Consider the following 13,674-nt stretch of genomic DNA (forward strand, 5'->3'; position numbering starts at 1 on the left):
TTTTTTTCCTTCTTTTCTTTGGTATCTTCTTTGGAAAAATGTCAGAGTCCATTGCCTACCTTTTTTTTAAAATTAATTTTCTAAATGTTTATTTTTGAGAGAGAGAGAGACAGAGCATGAGCAGGGGAGTGGGAAGGGCAGAGAGAGAGGGAGATACAGAATCCGAAGCAGGCTCCAGGCTCTGAGCGGTCAGCACAGAGCCCGACGCGGGGCTCGAACCCACAAACTGCGAGATCGTGACCTAAGCCGAAGTCGGACGCTTAACCGACTGAGCCACCCAGGCGCCCCTTAAGTTACATTTATTAATATGAGTATCTGCACCACACCTCATAACTCTGAAGGCTACAACGGTTGATGGTATGTCTATGTACCTGAATCCCATCTTCCAGCCTCCCAAGATCAAAGGTAACATCACTATTCTGACTTTGTTTGTATGCTGTTTACTAAAGAAACAGTTATACCAGATTGATGTTCATGCCTAAACAGTACACCGTTGTGTTTGTGTTGCTTTTGAACTTTGTAGAACAATTGATTTTACAAGATGGTGAATGGTGTTCCAGAACAATTGTGCTAATTTATGCTCCCACTGTAATAGATCAGATTCTTGATCCCCATCTTCTCTCATGCTTTCTTTGTCCAGTTTATTTTTTTTAGCCAATGGAATGGGTCTTAGATGGTATCTGCTAGTCTAGTCTTGCTTTGTTAAGTCCTTGATTATTAATGAGACTGAGTCTTGGCCTTGAGTGTTTTCTTTGCTATAAACGTCCATGTCTTCTGGTCCTATTTTTTGTTTTCAGATTGGTTGTCCTTTCTTACCGATTTGTAAGTGTACTAGGAACCTCTGGGGGTGTCTCTAGGGATAAAGAGGAAAGGCATTTGTACTTCTAATTCCTGCCAGATTCCCCTCCACAGGGGGCGCACTGGGACCAGTCCCATTTTCCCTGCAAATCCCAACAGAGGATGCTGACATTGTGCCGGGAGAGCTGGTGAGAAAGGAATTCATTGTAGTTTTTTCCTTTGCCCCTGGTGTAGGCTGAGTGAGATTGAGCCTGAACTTGAACGTGTCTTCCCTTGCGTCAAGGCTATTTGCACCCTTCCTGTGGGCCACCTGCTGGTCCTCTTCCTCCCTCCTCCTCCTCCGGATCAGCTCTCTTCCCGGATGTTTGAAAAGCAGGAGGTGAAATTGACACTGCTTGTCTTTACCATTTCTTCTTTCACAGTCCCATCCCGTAGCCCCTGCTTCCCTTCTTGTTCTTGGCTCCCTCTCCTCTCCAGATCTTCCCATCTTCCCATCCCCCGACTCGTTCTGGAACGTCTTCCCATCACCCCCCCCCCCCCCCCCCCACGCCCCTGGAGGCAGCTCCTCTGGGCCTGCCTGGGGCCTTGTGGCCGGGATTTCTGGAGCTGTGGATGGATACTCCCTTGGCTTGTCCCACGGGGACTCTCCCCCTGCGCCCTATCTCACCGTCTCCAGGGAGTCTGCCAACGTTGAGCAGGGGCTGTGGAGACCTGAAGGAGCCTGCCCTCTGCCCCGCCTCTGACTTGTGTGGGCCTTGTACCTTCCCACCTGTAAGCTGGGGGTGGAGTTGGCCGAAGGCCGCACGGTGCTGGAAGGTGATGGCTTACCTACAGGGCTGGGTACCAGGGATTGAGTCGCCTGGGGGGGGGGGGGTCTCCCTGTGCCGCTTGCGGAGTCCCCTGGGGGTGGGCGCGTGTCTGGGGGTGGCCGAGAGGGTCTCATCGGTACGGTCTGTAATTAGAGTCCCCTTGGGGCCTCCGGGGATGGATGAGGAGCTAGAACACGGACACAAGCGCGCTCAGAGAACTTGGCTCCGTTCAAGTTTTATTGGACCCCTTTCAGCCTGGAGGTGGCTCCGGCGGGCTTCCGCCCGCCCTCCCCAGCTCTGTCCAGTTGCCCAAGGGAAGGGAAGGGAAGGGAAGGGTGGGCAGAGAGAGGGGGCTGGAGACAGATCATCAGCCCTGCCCCTGCCCCTGCGGGAGGTCCCTCCCTGTCTCCAGAGCCGCCCCAGGGCCTCCGGTCCTGCCGCCCCACAAATCCCAGCCACAGGGCCCTGGGAGCAGGCCCGCGAGGCCGGTCTTCGGCTGGCTATGTGGCTGGCGCGTGCCCGTTGGCCAGCCGCCCGGGCGCCCGGCTCCGAGGACCGTCGGTGGGGGCCGCCCCGTTCTTCAGGGGCAGGGACTCCTGGACCACGTCCCCATCGCTCGAGTCGGCCTCCTCCACGTCGCTGCGGACGTCCTTCTCCATCTGGGGGGAAGAGGGGCGGGGCGTGAGGACGGGGCTCCGGGGAGGCGCCCGCGAGCGGCCCCCCCTGCCCGGCCCTACCTGGCCTTTCTTCGTAAAGCTGTAGATCATGCGGAGGATGAGGCAGGACCAGAACACGTGCAGCAGCTGCAGCATCATGAGAAGGCCGTTGAAGAAGTAGTAGCCGAAGAAGGGGCCCGAGCTGGCAATGGACTCGTAGTACGTGGTGTAGAGGATCCTGCGGCAGGTGAGGAGGGGGGAGAGGTGGGGCTTCACCAGGCACCGGGCACCACCCCCCTCCCCCCGGCCCTGGGGACCGCTCGGTCTTGGGCGACCTTCTTGGCTCCAGAACCTTCCGTGGCTCCCCACTGCCCCCCGAGTGATACCTAGGCCCTCCGGGCATTTAAGTGCCCCTTCTCGCCCGCCGGCCATTCAGGCCCTCGAGCTGCAAACTCCGGACGGGGAGCTCTCTCTCTGGAGCCCCAGGCTGGTGCACCCACTGCCTCCTCCAGGACACTTCCGGGGACCCCACAGGTCCCTCGAACCGGCCCACCCAAAGCTCAGCTCCTGCTCCTCAAGCAACAGCTCTGAGCTCATTCCCATTTTATGACCCTCGGGGGACCGCGGGCCCACCCACCTCTGTCACCTGCACGGGACCCTCCAGGCACCCCCCCCAGCTCCTGCTCAGGTCTCCCACCGGCCGGTCCCCAGCAGCTGCCAGGGGGCGCCTGTGAGCCTGAGTCAGGTCTGTCCCTCTCCCACCCACAGCCCTCCAGGGCTCTCTGCTCATGGGGGTAAAAGCCCAAGTCCTCCCGGTGACCTCCAAGATCCTGTGCCACCTGCCCTGTCCCCTCCTGCCTTGTTCACTCAGCTCCAGCCACACGGGTCTCCTCGCTGTACCTCCAACACACCAGGCCTGGTCCTGCCCTAGGGCCTTTGCACATGCCGTGCCTGGACCACTCTTCCCCTACGATCAGTGTGCTTCTCTCCCTCCAGTCTCTCCGAATCTCGTCAGTGACCACCCTAATTCCAGCTACCTATACACTTCCTGCGCCTTCCTGACCTCATTTTCTCTTTAGCACATCACTCCCTCAGGCTTTATATTTTACCTGTTTGCTTTATTTCTTCTATTCCCCTGCCCACCCCCAGTGTCAGCTCCACGTGAGCAGAGATCTTCATGTTGTTCCCTCTGCCAGGAGAGGCTCAGCAAATAGACTGGGGAAAGACTTTAGTGAGCAGGTGCCCAACCCTGCCCCCTACTCCATGTTCTGGGCACATGGGAGAATGACCGCGCCCAGTTTTCTGTCTCTCCTGCCACTGGGCCTTTGCATATGCTGTGTCCAGTCCCAGGGACACCGTTCCTGGCCCTCTCCTGAAAGCCTCCAGGCCAACACCCCCAGCTCCCTGGGTGAGGGAACCGAGGGTGAGGCAGGCCTGGATCTCAGGCACTCCCCTCTCCTCAACCGGCACGAGGGCAGACTCACTGCGTAGGGAAGAGCACGAGGCGAGTGTAGAAGAAGACCAAGGAGAAGATGATGAAGAGGGTATCGCAGGCTTTCCGCCAACGCGTGTAATTGAATATCTTACAGGCCTGGGAGGGGGGCAACGGAGAGAATCGGACTCAGGCACAGGGTGGGCACAATGGTGCCACCACAATGGTGGGCACAGGGGAAGTAGGTGGGGAGGGGAAAGGGCGGGGCCTCCTCTCCGGGAGCTGTCTAGAAAGCTAAAGTGGGTGCAGCCAAGAATCCTTTATCCAGCAAGGCTGTCATTCAAAAATAGGAGGAGACAGAGAGCTTCCCAGACAAACAAAAACTAAAGGAGTTTGCAACCACTAAACGAGCCCTGCAAGAAATTTTAAGGGGGCCTCTGAGGGGAGAAAAGACGAGAGAAAAAAAAAGGACCGAAAGCAACAAAGACTAACTCTGCAGGCAACACGATGGCAACAGATTCACATCTTTCAGTACTCACTCTAAACGACAATGGACTCAATGATCCAATCACAAGACAGAGGGTAACAGAATGGATAAGAAAACAAGATCCATCTATATGCTGTTTACAAGAGACCCACTTTAGACCTAAAGACACCTTCAGATTGAAAGTAAGGGGACGGAGAACCATCTGTCATGCTAACGGCCGCCAAAAGAAAGCCGGAGTAGCCATACTTAGACAATCTAGACTTTAAAGACTGTAACAAAAGATGAAGAAGGGCATTATATCATAATTAAGGGGTGTATCCGCCAAGAATACATAACAATTGTAAACATTTATGTGCCAAATGTGGAACACCCAGATATATAAATCAATTAATCACAAACATAAAACTCATTGATAATAATACCATAATAGTGGGGGGCTTCAACACCCCACTGACAGCAACGGACAGATCATTTAATCAAAAAACCAACAAGGAAACAAAGGCTTTGAATGACACACTGGACCAGATGGACTTAACAGATATACTCAGAACGTTTCATCCTAAAGCAGCAGAATATACATTCCTCTCCAGTGCACATGGAACGTTCTCCAGAATAGATCACATACTGGGACACAAATCAGCCCTCAACAAGTACAAAAAGACCGAGATCATGCCGTGCATATTTTCAGACCACAATGGTATGAAACTCAAAATCAACCACAAGAGAAAATGTGGAAAGATAACAAATACTTGGAGATTAAAGACCATCCTACTAAAGAATGAATGGGCTAACCAAAAAGTTAAAGAGGAACTTAAAAACACGGAAGCCAATGAAAATGCCCAGAACCAGCCCAAAACCTCTGGGACGCAGCAAAGGCGGTCATAAGAGGGAAGTATATAGAAATCCAGGCCTTCCTAAAGAAGGAAGGAAGGTCTCAGATACACAAGCTAACCTTAACACCTTAAAGAGCTGGAAAAAGAACAGCAAATAAACCCCCAAACCGGCAGAAGACAGGAAATAATAAAGGTTAGAGCAGAAATCAATGCTATCAAAACAAAAAAAACCCAAACAAACAGAACAGATCAATGAAACTAGGAGCTGGTTCTTGGAAAGAATTAACAAAACTGATAAACCCCTAGCCAGTTTGATCAAAAAGGAAAGGACCCAAATAAATAAAATCAAGAATGAAAGAGGAGAGAGCACAACCAACACAGCAGAAATAAAAACAATAAGAGAATATTATGAGCAATTATACGCCAATAAAATGGGCAATCTGGAAGAAATGGAGAAATTCCTAGAAACATATACACTACCAAAACTGAAACAGGAAGAAATAGAAAATTTGAACAGACCCATAGCCAGTATGGAAATCGAATTAGTAATCAAAAATCTCCCCCAAAAACAGAGTCCAGGGCCAGATGGCTTTCCAGAGGAATTCTACCAAACATTTAAGGAAGAGTTAACACCTATTCTCTTGAAGCTGTTCCAAAAAATAAAAATGGAAGGAGAACTTCCAAACTCTTTCTATGAAGCCAGCATTACCTTGATTCCAAAACCAGACAAAGACCCCACTAAAAAGGAGAACTATAGACCAGTTTCCCTGATGACACGGATGCAAAAATCCTCAACAAGATACTGGCCAACCGGATCCAACAATACATTCAAAGAATTATTCACCACGACCAAGCAGTAATTATACCTGGGATGCAGGGCTGGTTCAATATCCACAAAACAATCAGTGTGATTCATCACATCAATAAAAGAAAGTGCAAGAACCACATGATCCTCTCAATAGATGCAGAGAAAGAATTTGACAAAATACAGCATCTTTCTTCATAAAAACCCTCAAGAAGGTGGGGATAGAAGGATCATACCTCGAGATCATAAAAGCCATATATGAAAGACCCAACGCTAATATCCTCCTCAATGGGGAAAAACCGAGAGCTTCCCCGCTAAAGTCAGGAACAAGGCAGGGATGTCCAATCTCACCACTGTTAATTCAACATAGTATTGGAAGTCTTAGCCTCAGCAATCAGACAACACAAAGAAATAAAAGGCATCCAAATTGGCCAGGAGGAGGTCAAACTTTCACTCTTTGCAGATGACGTGATACTCTATATGGAAAACCCAAAAGATTCCACCAAAAAACTGCTAGAACTGATCCATGAGTTCAGCAAAGTCGCAGGATATAAAATCAATGCACAGAAATCGGTTGCATTCCTATACACCAATAATGAAGCAACAGAAAGAGAAATCAAGGAATTGGTCCCATTTACCATTGCACAAAAAACGTAAAATACCCAGGAATAAATCTAACCAAAGAGGTGAAAAAGCTATACAATGAAAACTATAGAAAGTTTATGAAAGAAATTGAAGACAACACAAAAAAATGGAAAAATATTCCATGCTCTTGGATAGGAAGAACAAATATTGTTAAAATGTCAATACTACCCAAAGCAATCTACATACTCAATGCAATACCTATCAAAATAACACCAGCATTCTTCACAGAGCTAGGACAATCCTAAAATGTGTATGGAACCAGAAAAGACCCCGAATAGCCAAAGCAATCCAGAAAAAGAAAACCAAAGCTGGAGGCATCACAATCCCGGACTTCAAGCTGTAATCATGAAGACAGTACGGCACTGGCACAAAAACAGACACTCAGATCAATGGGACAGAATAGAGAACCCAGAAATGGACCCACAAACGTATGGGCAACTAATCTTTAACAAAGCAGGAAGGAATATCCAATGGAATAAAGACAGTCTCTTCAGCAAGTGGTGATGGGAAAACTGGACAACAGCATGCAGAAAAATGAGCCTGGACCACTTTCTTACACCATATCCAAAAATAAACTCAAGATGGGTGAAAGACCTAAATCTGAGACAGGAAGCCATCAAAATTCTCGAGGAGAAAGCAGGCAAGAACATCTTTGACCTCAGCCACAGCAACTTCTTAGTCAACACGCCTCTGGAGGCAAGGGAAACAAAAGCAAAAATGAACTACTGGGACCTCGTCAAAATAAAAAGCTTCTGCACAGTGAAGGAAACAATCAGCAAAACTAAAAGGCAACCGACAGAATGGGAGAAGATATCTGCAAACAACATATCAGATAAAGGGTTAGGATCCAAAATCTATAAAGAACTTATCAAACTCAACACCCAAAAAACAAGTAATCCAGTGAAGAAATGGGCAAAAGACCTGAAGAGACACTTCTCCAAAGAAGACATCCAGATGGCCAACCGACACATGAAAAAATGCTCAACATCACTCGTCATCAGGGAAATACAAATCAAAACCACAATGAGATACCACCTCACACCCGTCAGAATGGCTAACGTGAATAACTCAGGCAACAACAGATGTTGGTGAGGATGCAAAGAGAAAGGATCTCTTTTGCACTGCTGGTGGGAATGCAGGCTGGTGCAGCCACTCTGGAAAACAGTCTGGAGGTTCCTCAAAAAATTAAAAGTAGAACTACCCTACGACCCAGCAATTGCACTACTAGGCATTTGTCCAAGGGACACAGGTGTGCTGTTTTGAAGGGGCACATGCAACCCAATGTTTACAACAGTGCTATCAACAATCGCCAAAGTATGGAAAGAGCCCATATGTCCATTGACAGATGAATGGATAGAGAAGATGCGGTATATATACACAATGGAGTATTACTCGGCAATCAAAAGGAATGAGATCTTGCCATTTGCAACTACATGGATGGAACTAGAGAGTATTAGGCTAAGCGAAATTAGAGAAAGACAAATATAGGACCTCACTCATATGAGGACTTTAAGACACAGAGCAGATGAACACAAGGGAAGACAAGCAAAAATAATATAAAAACAGGGAGGGGGACAAAAGGTAAGAGACTCTTAAATATGGAGAACAAACAGAGGGTTACTGGAGGGGTTGTGGGAGGAGGACGGGCTAAATGGGCACTAAGGAATCTACTCCTGAAATTACTGTTGCACCATATGCTAACTAACTTGGATGTAAATGTAAAAATAAAAAAAAAAAATTGGGGCGCCTGGGTGGCTCAGTCGGTTAAGCATCCGACTTTGGCTCGGGTCACGATCTCACAGCTCGAGACTTTGTGCTGACAGCTCAGAGCCTGGAGCCTGCTTTGGATTCTGTGTCTCCCTCCCTCTCTGCCCCTAACCCAGTCGTATTCTGTCTCAAAAATAAACATTAAAAAAATTTTTTTTTTAAATAAAAAAAAATGTAAAAAGAAAGGTAAAGTGTGTGTTTCTGGGAGCGGGAGGAGCTTCAGGTCCCAGGAACCCAGGAGGGGGCGTGGCCTCATGGGGCGTGGCCTCATCTCCCAGGAAGGCGGGGAGAGGGCGGGGTGGGGCGGGGCCAGGCCCACCTCCAGGAGGTAGTCCGAGGCATCGTGCAGCAGCAGCACCAGAGAGCCGATGCGCAGCAGGTTTGCGCTGTAGGAGAAGACGATCAGGGTGATGGTCACGAAGTGGTGTGCCACCTGCTCCTTGAAATCCTGCGGGAGATGGTGGGTCACAGCAGGGAGGAGGTTGGTGGCAGGGCCCCCCCCGCACAGGGCTGGGAGCATCTGTACCTCGTGGACTCTGGGCCTCCGGCCTGAGGCCACCAGGGGGTTTCCGGGTGTGGGGTGAGGCCATCCCTCCGGTTGGAGACTGGGTCACAACTCCCCCAGGGCATCACTGCCCAGTCAGATTCTGGGCCTCACCTTGCGCTTGACATCCAAGTGCAGCGTGATCAGCAGTGAGATGTAGAAACTCAGCTCCAGGAGGTACCAATAGTACAGGCCCGGTTTCAGGGGCTGCGGCGGGGCGGGGCAAGGTTAGCCGTGGGGAGTCGAGGCTCCCATGGGGCAGGGGCCTCCCTGTTCGCTCAAAACCAGGACCTCTGGATCCAAATGACTGGGGAAGGTGGGGGCGGTCAAGGGCAGAGGGTCTGTGGCGGCTCCTGCTCCAGGGTTCCTGGCTTCTGGCCCCTACCCACTCCACAGGGGAGGCGGAAATACTGTGGCCCTCAGGGGTGTCACGTGATGTCCAGGTTTGGCTCTCCCGCCTGTGGCTACAGGGGCTCTGACCACCCCCCGCCCTCCCACCGGCCTGGGAGCCCCGCCCACCACTCACCTGATCTGGGTAATTGTCCCAGCACATCACCGGTGTCCACAGCCAGGACTCCTGCAGGGACCCGGGAGTCTGAAGCTGCCCAAAGGTCAGAGCCCAGCCCTCTACTCCCCAGGTGCGCCCTCCCCTGGGCTGCTCTCACTCTAGACCGAAGGTTGTCGGCTGCACACCCCCGGCTCCCCGCGCACAGCGTGTCCTCAGCAGGCACCTGAGTGATCTGCCAGGACCCCTCCCAGCCCTCTCCCCTTCTCTGTGCCTTTGCGCACTTCCCTCCTCTGCCCGAACCCCTCCACGGCCCCCAGTCCAGGCCCTGGGCACAGCAAGTGCTTGTGGGGTCGATGGGGTTGGGAGGCAGGGAAACGGGCAGGTGCACTCACGTGGTAGAGGACGGAGAGGCCACCGAAGAAGGAGCACAGGTAGAAGAGAAACCTCCAGCTGCAGATGGCGAGGGAGCCCATGAGGCAGCCGCCAGGGCAGCAGACCCCTCCCCGGCACCCCAGCCCCCCCTCCCCCCACAGCCCCACCCTGGGCTTACCTGGCCTCACAGAACTTCTTGGTCAGGCAGGGCCGGTCTTGGTTCCGGCGTCTCCGGAACCAGCGCCGGGTCTGTTGCAGCGTGAGGCCACACTGGGCAGCGAGGAAGGCCATCTGGGGCTGGGGAGGGGCGACAGGGGTCACGGAGGTGGCCCTCCTGCCCCTGTCCCAGGACAGGTGAGACCCAGCTGCGACCCCCCCTCCCCTGCTGCCCCAGGCCTTGCCTGTGGGCCTGTCTACCTATGCACGCGGGGAGTAGGGGGGTTCACAGCGTGGGGTCCCCCCAAAGAGGCCATATAAAAAGCAGTCCTGCTCACAGGACAGGCAGGTGGCTGACGGGGCTGGGACTAAAAAAGGGCCGGGGGCTGGGGCAGCCCCCTCCTAGAGGTTTTCCTGGAACACTCAGGTCTTATCCCCACCCCAGGGAGGCAGTTGAGACCTTGCCTCCCACCCCTTCCTTCAGAGGGAGGTGGACAAGGGAGGAAGAATCCCAAGGCCCTGAGCCACACCCACCGGATGGGCACAGGGGAGGTCACAGGCCTGCTCGGGTCTCCCCCAGAGCAGTCCAGCCTTCTGTTCCTCACCAGCTCAGCAGAGACCTGGTCTCCCCACCTCCGTCCCAGGATGTGCCCACTGGGCAGCCGGGATGGCCGGTGGGGTGGGGAGAGGGGCACTGGGCTTTCCCTGTTGACGACTGGGCGTCATCCCAACCCCTGGGGCCCCATCCGCAAGGCAGCCGTGCAGGCCGATGAGGGGGGAGGGCGTCAGGGGGCTCTCACCTCCTTGGGTTTACACCCCTCTGTGAGGAAGTATTTCTCCAGAGTGGCATTTGACTTTGCTGGCCTCCTGGCCTGATCTCGCACACCCAGCCACCGGCTCAGGGGCAGGCCGATAAATCTGGGTGCAGGGGAGACAGAGCCGGTCAATCCAGGTGGGGAAACTGAGGCTCCGAGGGGCCAGGTCACACGCTGGAACCCTGGAGGGGTAGGCTGGCCGCCGTACTGGACCAAACCTAGGAAGGGCAGCTGGATGGGTGGGTCTTCAGGATGGGGACGCGAAGGTTAACTTTTGGGGCACTCGGGAAGCGGCACTCAGTCCCAAACAGGAACGAGGGTCCCCGCACTGCCTGTCTCACGGTGGTCTGGGTCCTTGTCTGTGCCCCGTCAGGCTGGGGGGGTCCCCACAGGCAGGAGCAGGTCTGCTCCCACTCAGGTGGCCCTTCTCCCAGCGGGGTCACGTGCAGGAGCCCAGATCTCCGGGCAATCCCCACACTTTCCAGTAGAGGGCCCCCGAGGCCAGGGGTCAGGACGGAATTTCCTACCCACCATCCAACACCCGCCTCCGTCTGGGAGAACTGAGCTCAGTGCAGCCCAGCAAGAACTCATTCCAGACTCTGTCATGACCAGGGAGTGGGGGAGAAGGGGACTGTCATTTATTGAGTACTTGTAATCTGCCAAGCATAGGCACAAATCCACATTAGGTCCTGGCTCATTTAACTCTACTGTCAAAGTCCCCATTGCCCTGATGAGTAAACCGAGGCTCAGAGAGGTCAGAGGTGTATGGCCAAGGTTACACAGCGGTGAGCAGCAGACTGGCCCAGGATTTACTTTAGCGATGGCGAAAACCTCCGCCTTCAACCCTGGAAGAGCTACCCACTCACGCTGCCCTTTGAAAGGATAACTCTAGGATGGGACACACCCATACCTCTAAGGAGGCCATCAGTTAAATACACAACTCCCCCCACTCCAGGCTCCAGTAGCGAACCTGGGCATAGTCTTGTGCCCTCCCCACCCTGTGGGAAAGATGAGGACTCACCCTTCAAAGCCTGGCTGAATTGGGCCTCTTAGAATCCCTCAGGCAAAGCCTTAGTCCCAGACGACCTACCCACTGTGTGACCACAGGCCAGTGCCTCGACCTCTCTGTGCCTCAATTTCCTACTCTGTACAATGGGGATAATAACAGTACCACCTCATGGGGTTGCACAGAGGGCTGAGTTAAGACACGTAAGCTGCTTCAGGCAATGGTGGGCACAGAGTAGGCGCTCCAGGGGTATCTGTTAAATAAATACAACCTCAGTGTGTATTCCCGGGTCCCCGGTGTCCCGCCTGTATCATGTGAGCCCAAACACGGGGAAGCTCCTTGGGGGTGGGAGAGACAAGGCAAGAGGTAGAGTGTTCCCATTTCCCTGTGGTCAGGGCAGGACAAAGCCAGGGACTCAAAGTGGGGCGGAAGGGAGTTATGGGCTCTATGGGGGGGGGAGCAGAAGGGCATGGTGGTGGGGGGGCAGAAGGGCATGGTGGGGGGGGAGCAGAAGGGCATGGTGGGGGTCTCCCGGAACCCAGCCTTGAAGGAACTGCAGAGGAGTGAGGGAGAAGGCCAGGTGGGTGCACAGAAGGTGGCGGGCCCGTGAAGGGTGCCTGGGGAGGGATGTTAAGGGGGAGGAGGAACCTCAGAGGGGGTGGGTGGCTGATCACGGAGGGGACTGTCCGGCAGGAAGGGGGCCTGGCAAGGCAGGTCTGAATCAGCTCTGACTACAGTGTTGGTCCACGTGGAACACGTGGGGCACCTGGGGCAGAGGGAAGGGGCCCTGGGAGAGCTGCCCGCGCCCAGGAGACAGCCAGGCAGGGAAAGGCAGGGAACCTCAGTGTGAAGGAGGGTCTGGGTCCCATGAGACACGACTGAAAATCTACAGGGTTTGGCACCCGGCTTGCTGGGAACCGGGGCAGGGGGGCTGGGAACCAGGCTGCAAGGGGGAGGGGAGAAGGGGGGAGGGATTTGGGCACAAACGGGGAAGCCAGAGTGCCCAGCTCCTTCCTTTGGCAGAGGGAGGAGGGAAGGTGTTAGGAGCCGGGAGGGAGGGGAGGGGAGGGGAGGGTGAGGGGGTGTAGGAGGGATGATGGGGGGTGAGAGGGATGCGGGGGGTTGATGGAAGGATGATAGGGGCAGGGTGGGGGAGGTGAGGGAGGGCTGGTGAGGTGGAGGGTCACCTGGCCCGCAGGAGAGGGGCAGGAGGGAGCGGGCGAGAGTTTCTTTGCCCCCGGGGCCTCTTCAGGCCTGTCTTTGGTCAGCAAAGCAAGAACGCGTCCTCCAGGGCCTCCGCCCGTTTTCCGAAGACGCTGGCACGCGGGGATCCGAGCTGCAGCCCGTGTGGCGGGAAACCAGCCACCGGAGGCTGGAAGGGTGTGGGAGCAAGGGGCTGGGGACAAGACGGGGCTGGGGACAAGACGGGGCTGGGAGAGGCACGCGGGCTCAGAGCCAGGCTCCGTTCAGGACACATTAGGACGAAACCCCGCAGGGCATCCGGCCGGGGTGAGCACGTCGTGCGTGCACACACATACATACACACACACACACACACACACACACACACGTGTGAGCGACCCCGGCACTCACCTCTCGAAGGTGAAGCGCATGGCCACCAGGGCCAGTGCCAGGGGCAGGGCTGCCAGCACGTCCCGGGGGTGGGGGTACACCAGGCCATCTCGGTCCTCCAGGGCAACCCACGAGCTGTTGGGTGGTAACCATAACTTCTCCTGCCAAAACCACTCGTTGAAGCTGGACCACATCCTGTGGACACGGGGTCCGGTGAAAAGGAGCTCGGCCCGCAGGACCCACGGGTGGGGCAGGAGGGTCCGCCACCCCGCCCTCGCCTCCCCCCCCCAGCGCCCGGCAGCCTCCGGCTGTGTGTCCTCAGGCAAATGAGCTGCCCTCTCTGAATCTCAAGTTCACTGGGCAAACAGGGACAGTAACCCACCTGTCGGCCCAGCCCGATGAGACACGCAAAGTGCTTAGCCCGGTGCCCACTGACCCTTCAGACACAGCTCCTGCAAACAGCTAGTAT

The 13,674-nt window shown here is 54.3% G+C and overlaps 1 protein-coding gene across 3 annotated transcripts in view; it reads right to left on the minus strand.

Moving 5' to 3' along the window:
* Nucleotides 1-1,817: 1,817 nt before the first annotated feature.
* Nucleotides 1,818-13,674, minus strand: part of CERS4 (ceramide synthase 4) — a 35,038-nt gene continuing 23,181 nt past the window's right edge. For all 3 annotated transcript variants that reach the window (XM_042928230.1, XM_042928231.1, XM_042928229.1), the window contains 10 exons: nt 13,227-13,400; nt 10,613-10,730; nt 9,835-9,953; nt 9,677-9,734; nt 9,303-9,353; nt 8,891-8,983; nt 8,552-8,680; nt 3,748-3,854; nt 2,345-2,501; nt 1,818-2,266 (listed from right to left, as the gene is read on the minus strand). In XM_042928230.1, coding sequence (XP_042784164.1) covers nt 2,108-2,266; nt 2,345-2,501; nt 3,748-3,854; nt 8,552-8,680; nt 8,891-8,983; nt 9,303-9,353; nt 9,677-9,734; nt 9,835-9,953; nt 10,613-10,730; nt 13,227-13,399 — 1,164 coding nt within the window. In that variant the 5' untranslated portion in view covers nt 13,400 and the 3' untranslated portion in view covers nt 1,818-2,107. The remainder of the gene's footprint in view (nt 2,267-2,344; nt 2,502-3,747; nt 3,855-8,551; nt 8,681-8,890; nt 8,984-9,302; nt 9,354-9,676; nt 9,735-9,834; nt 9,954-10,612; nt 10,731-13,226; nt 13,401-13,674) is intronic.

Source organism: Panthera leo, chromosome A2 (assembly GCF_018350215.1).
Source record: "Panthera leo isolate Ple1 chromosome A2, P.leo_Ple1_pat1.1, whole genome shotgun sequence".
In the NCBI taxonomy this organism is placed as follows: domain Eukaryota; kingdom Metazoa; phylum Chordata; class Mammalia; order Carnivora; family Felidae; genus Panthera; species Panthera leo.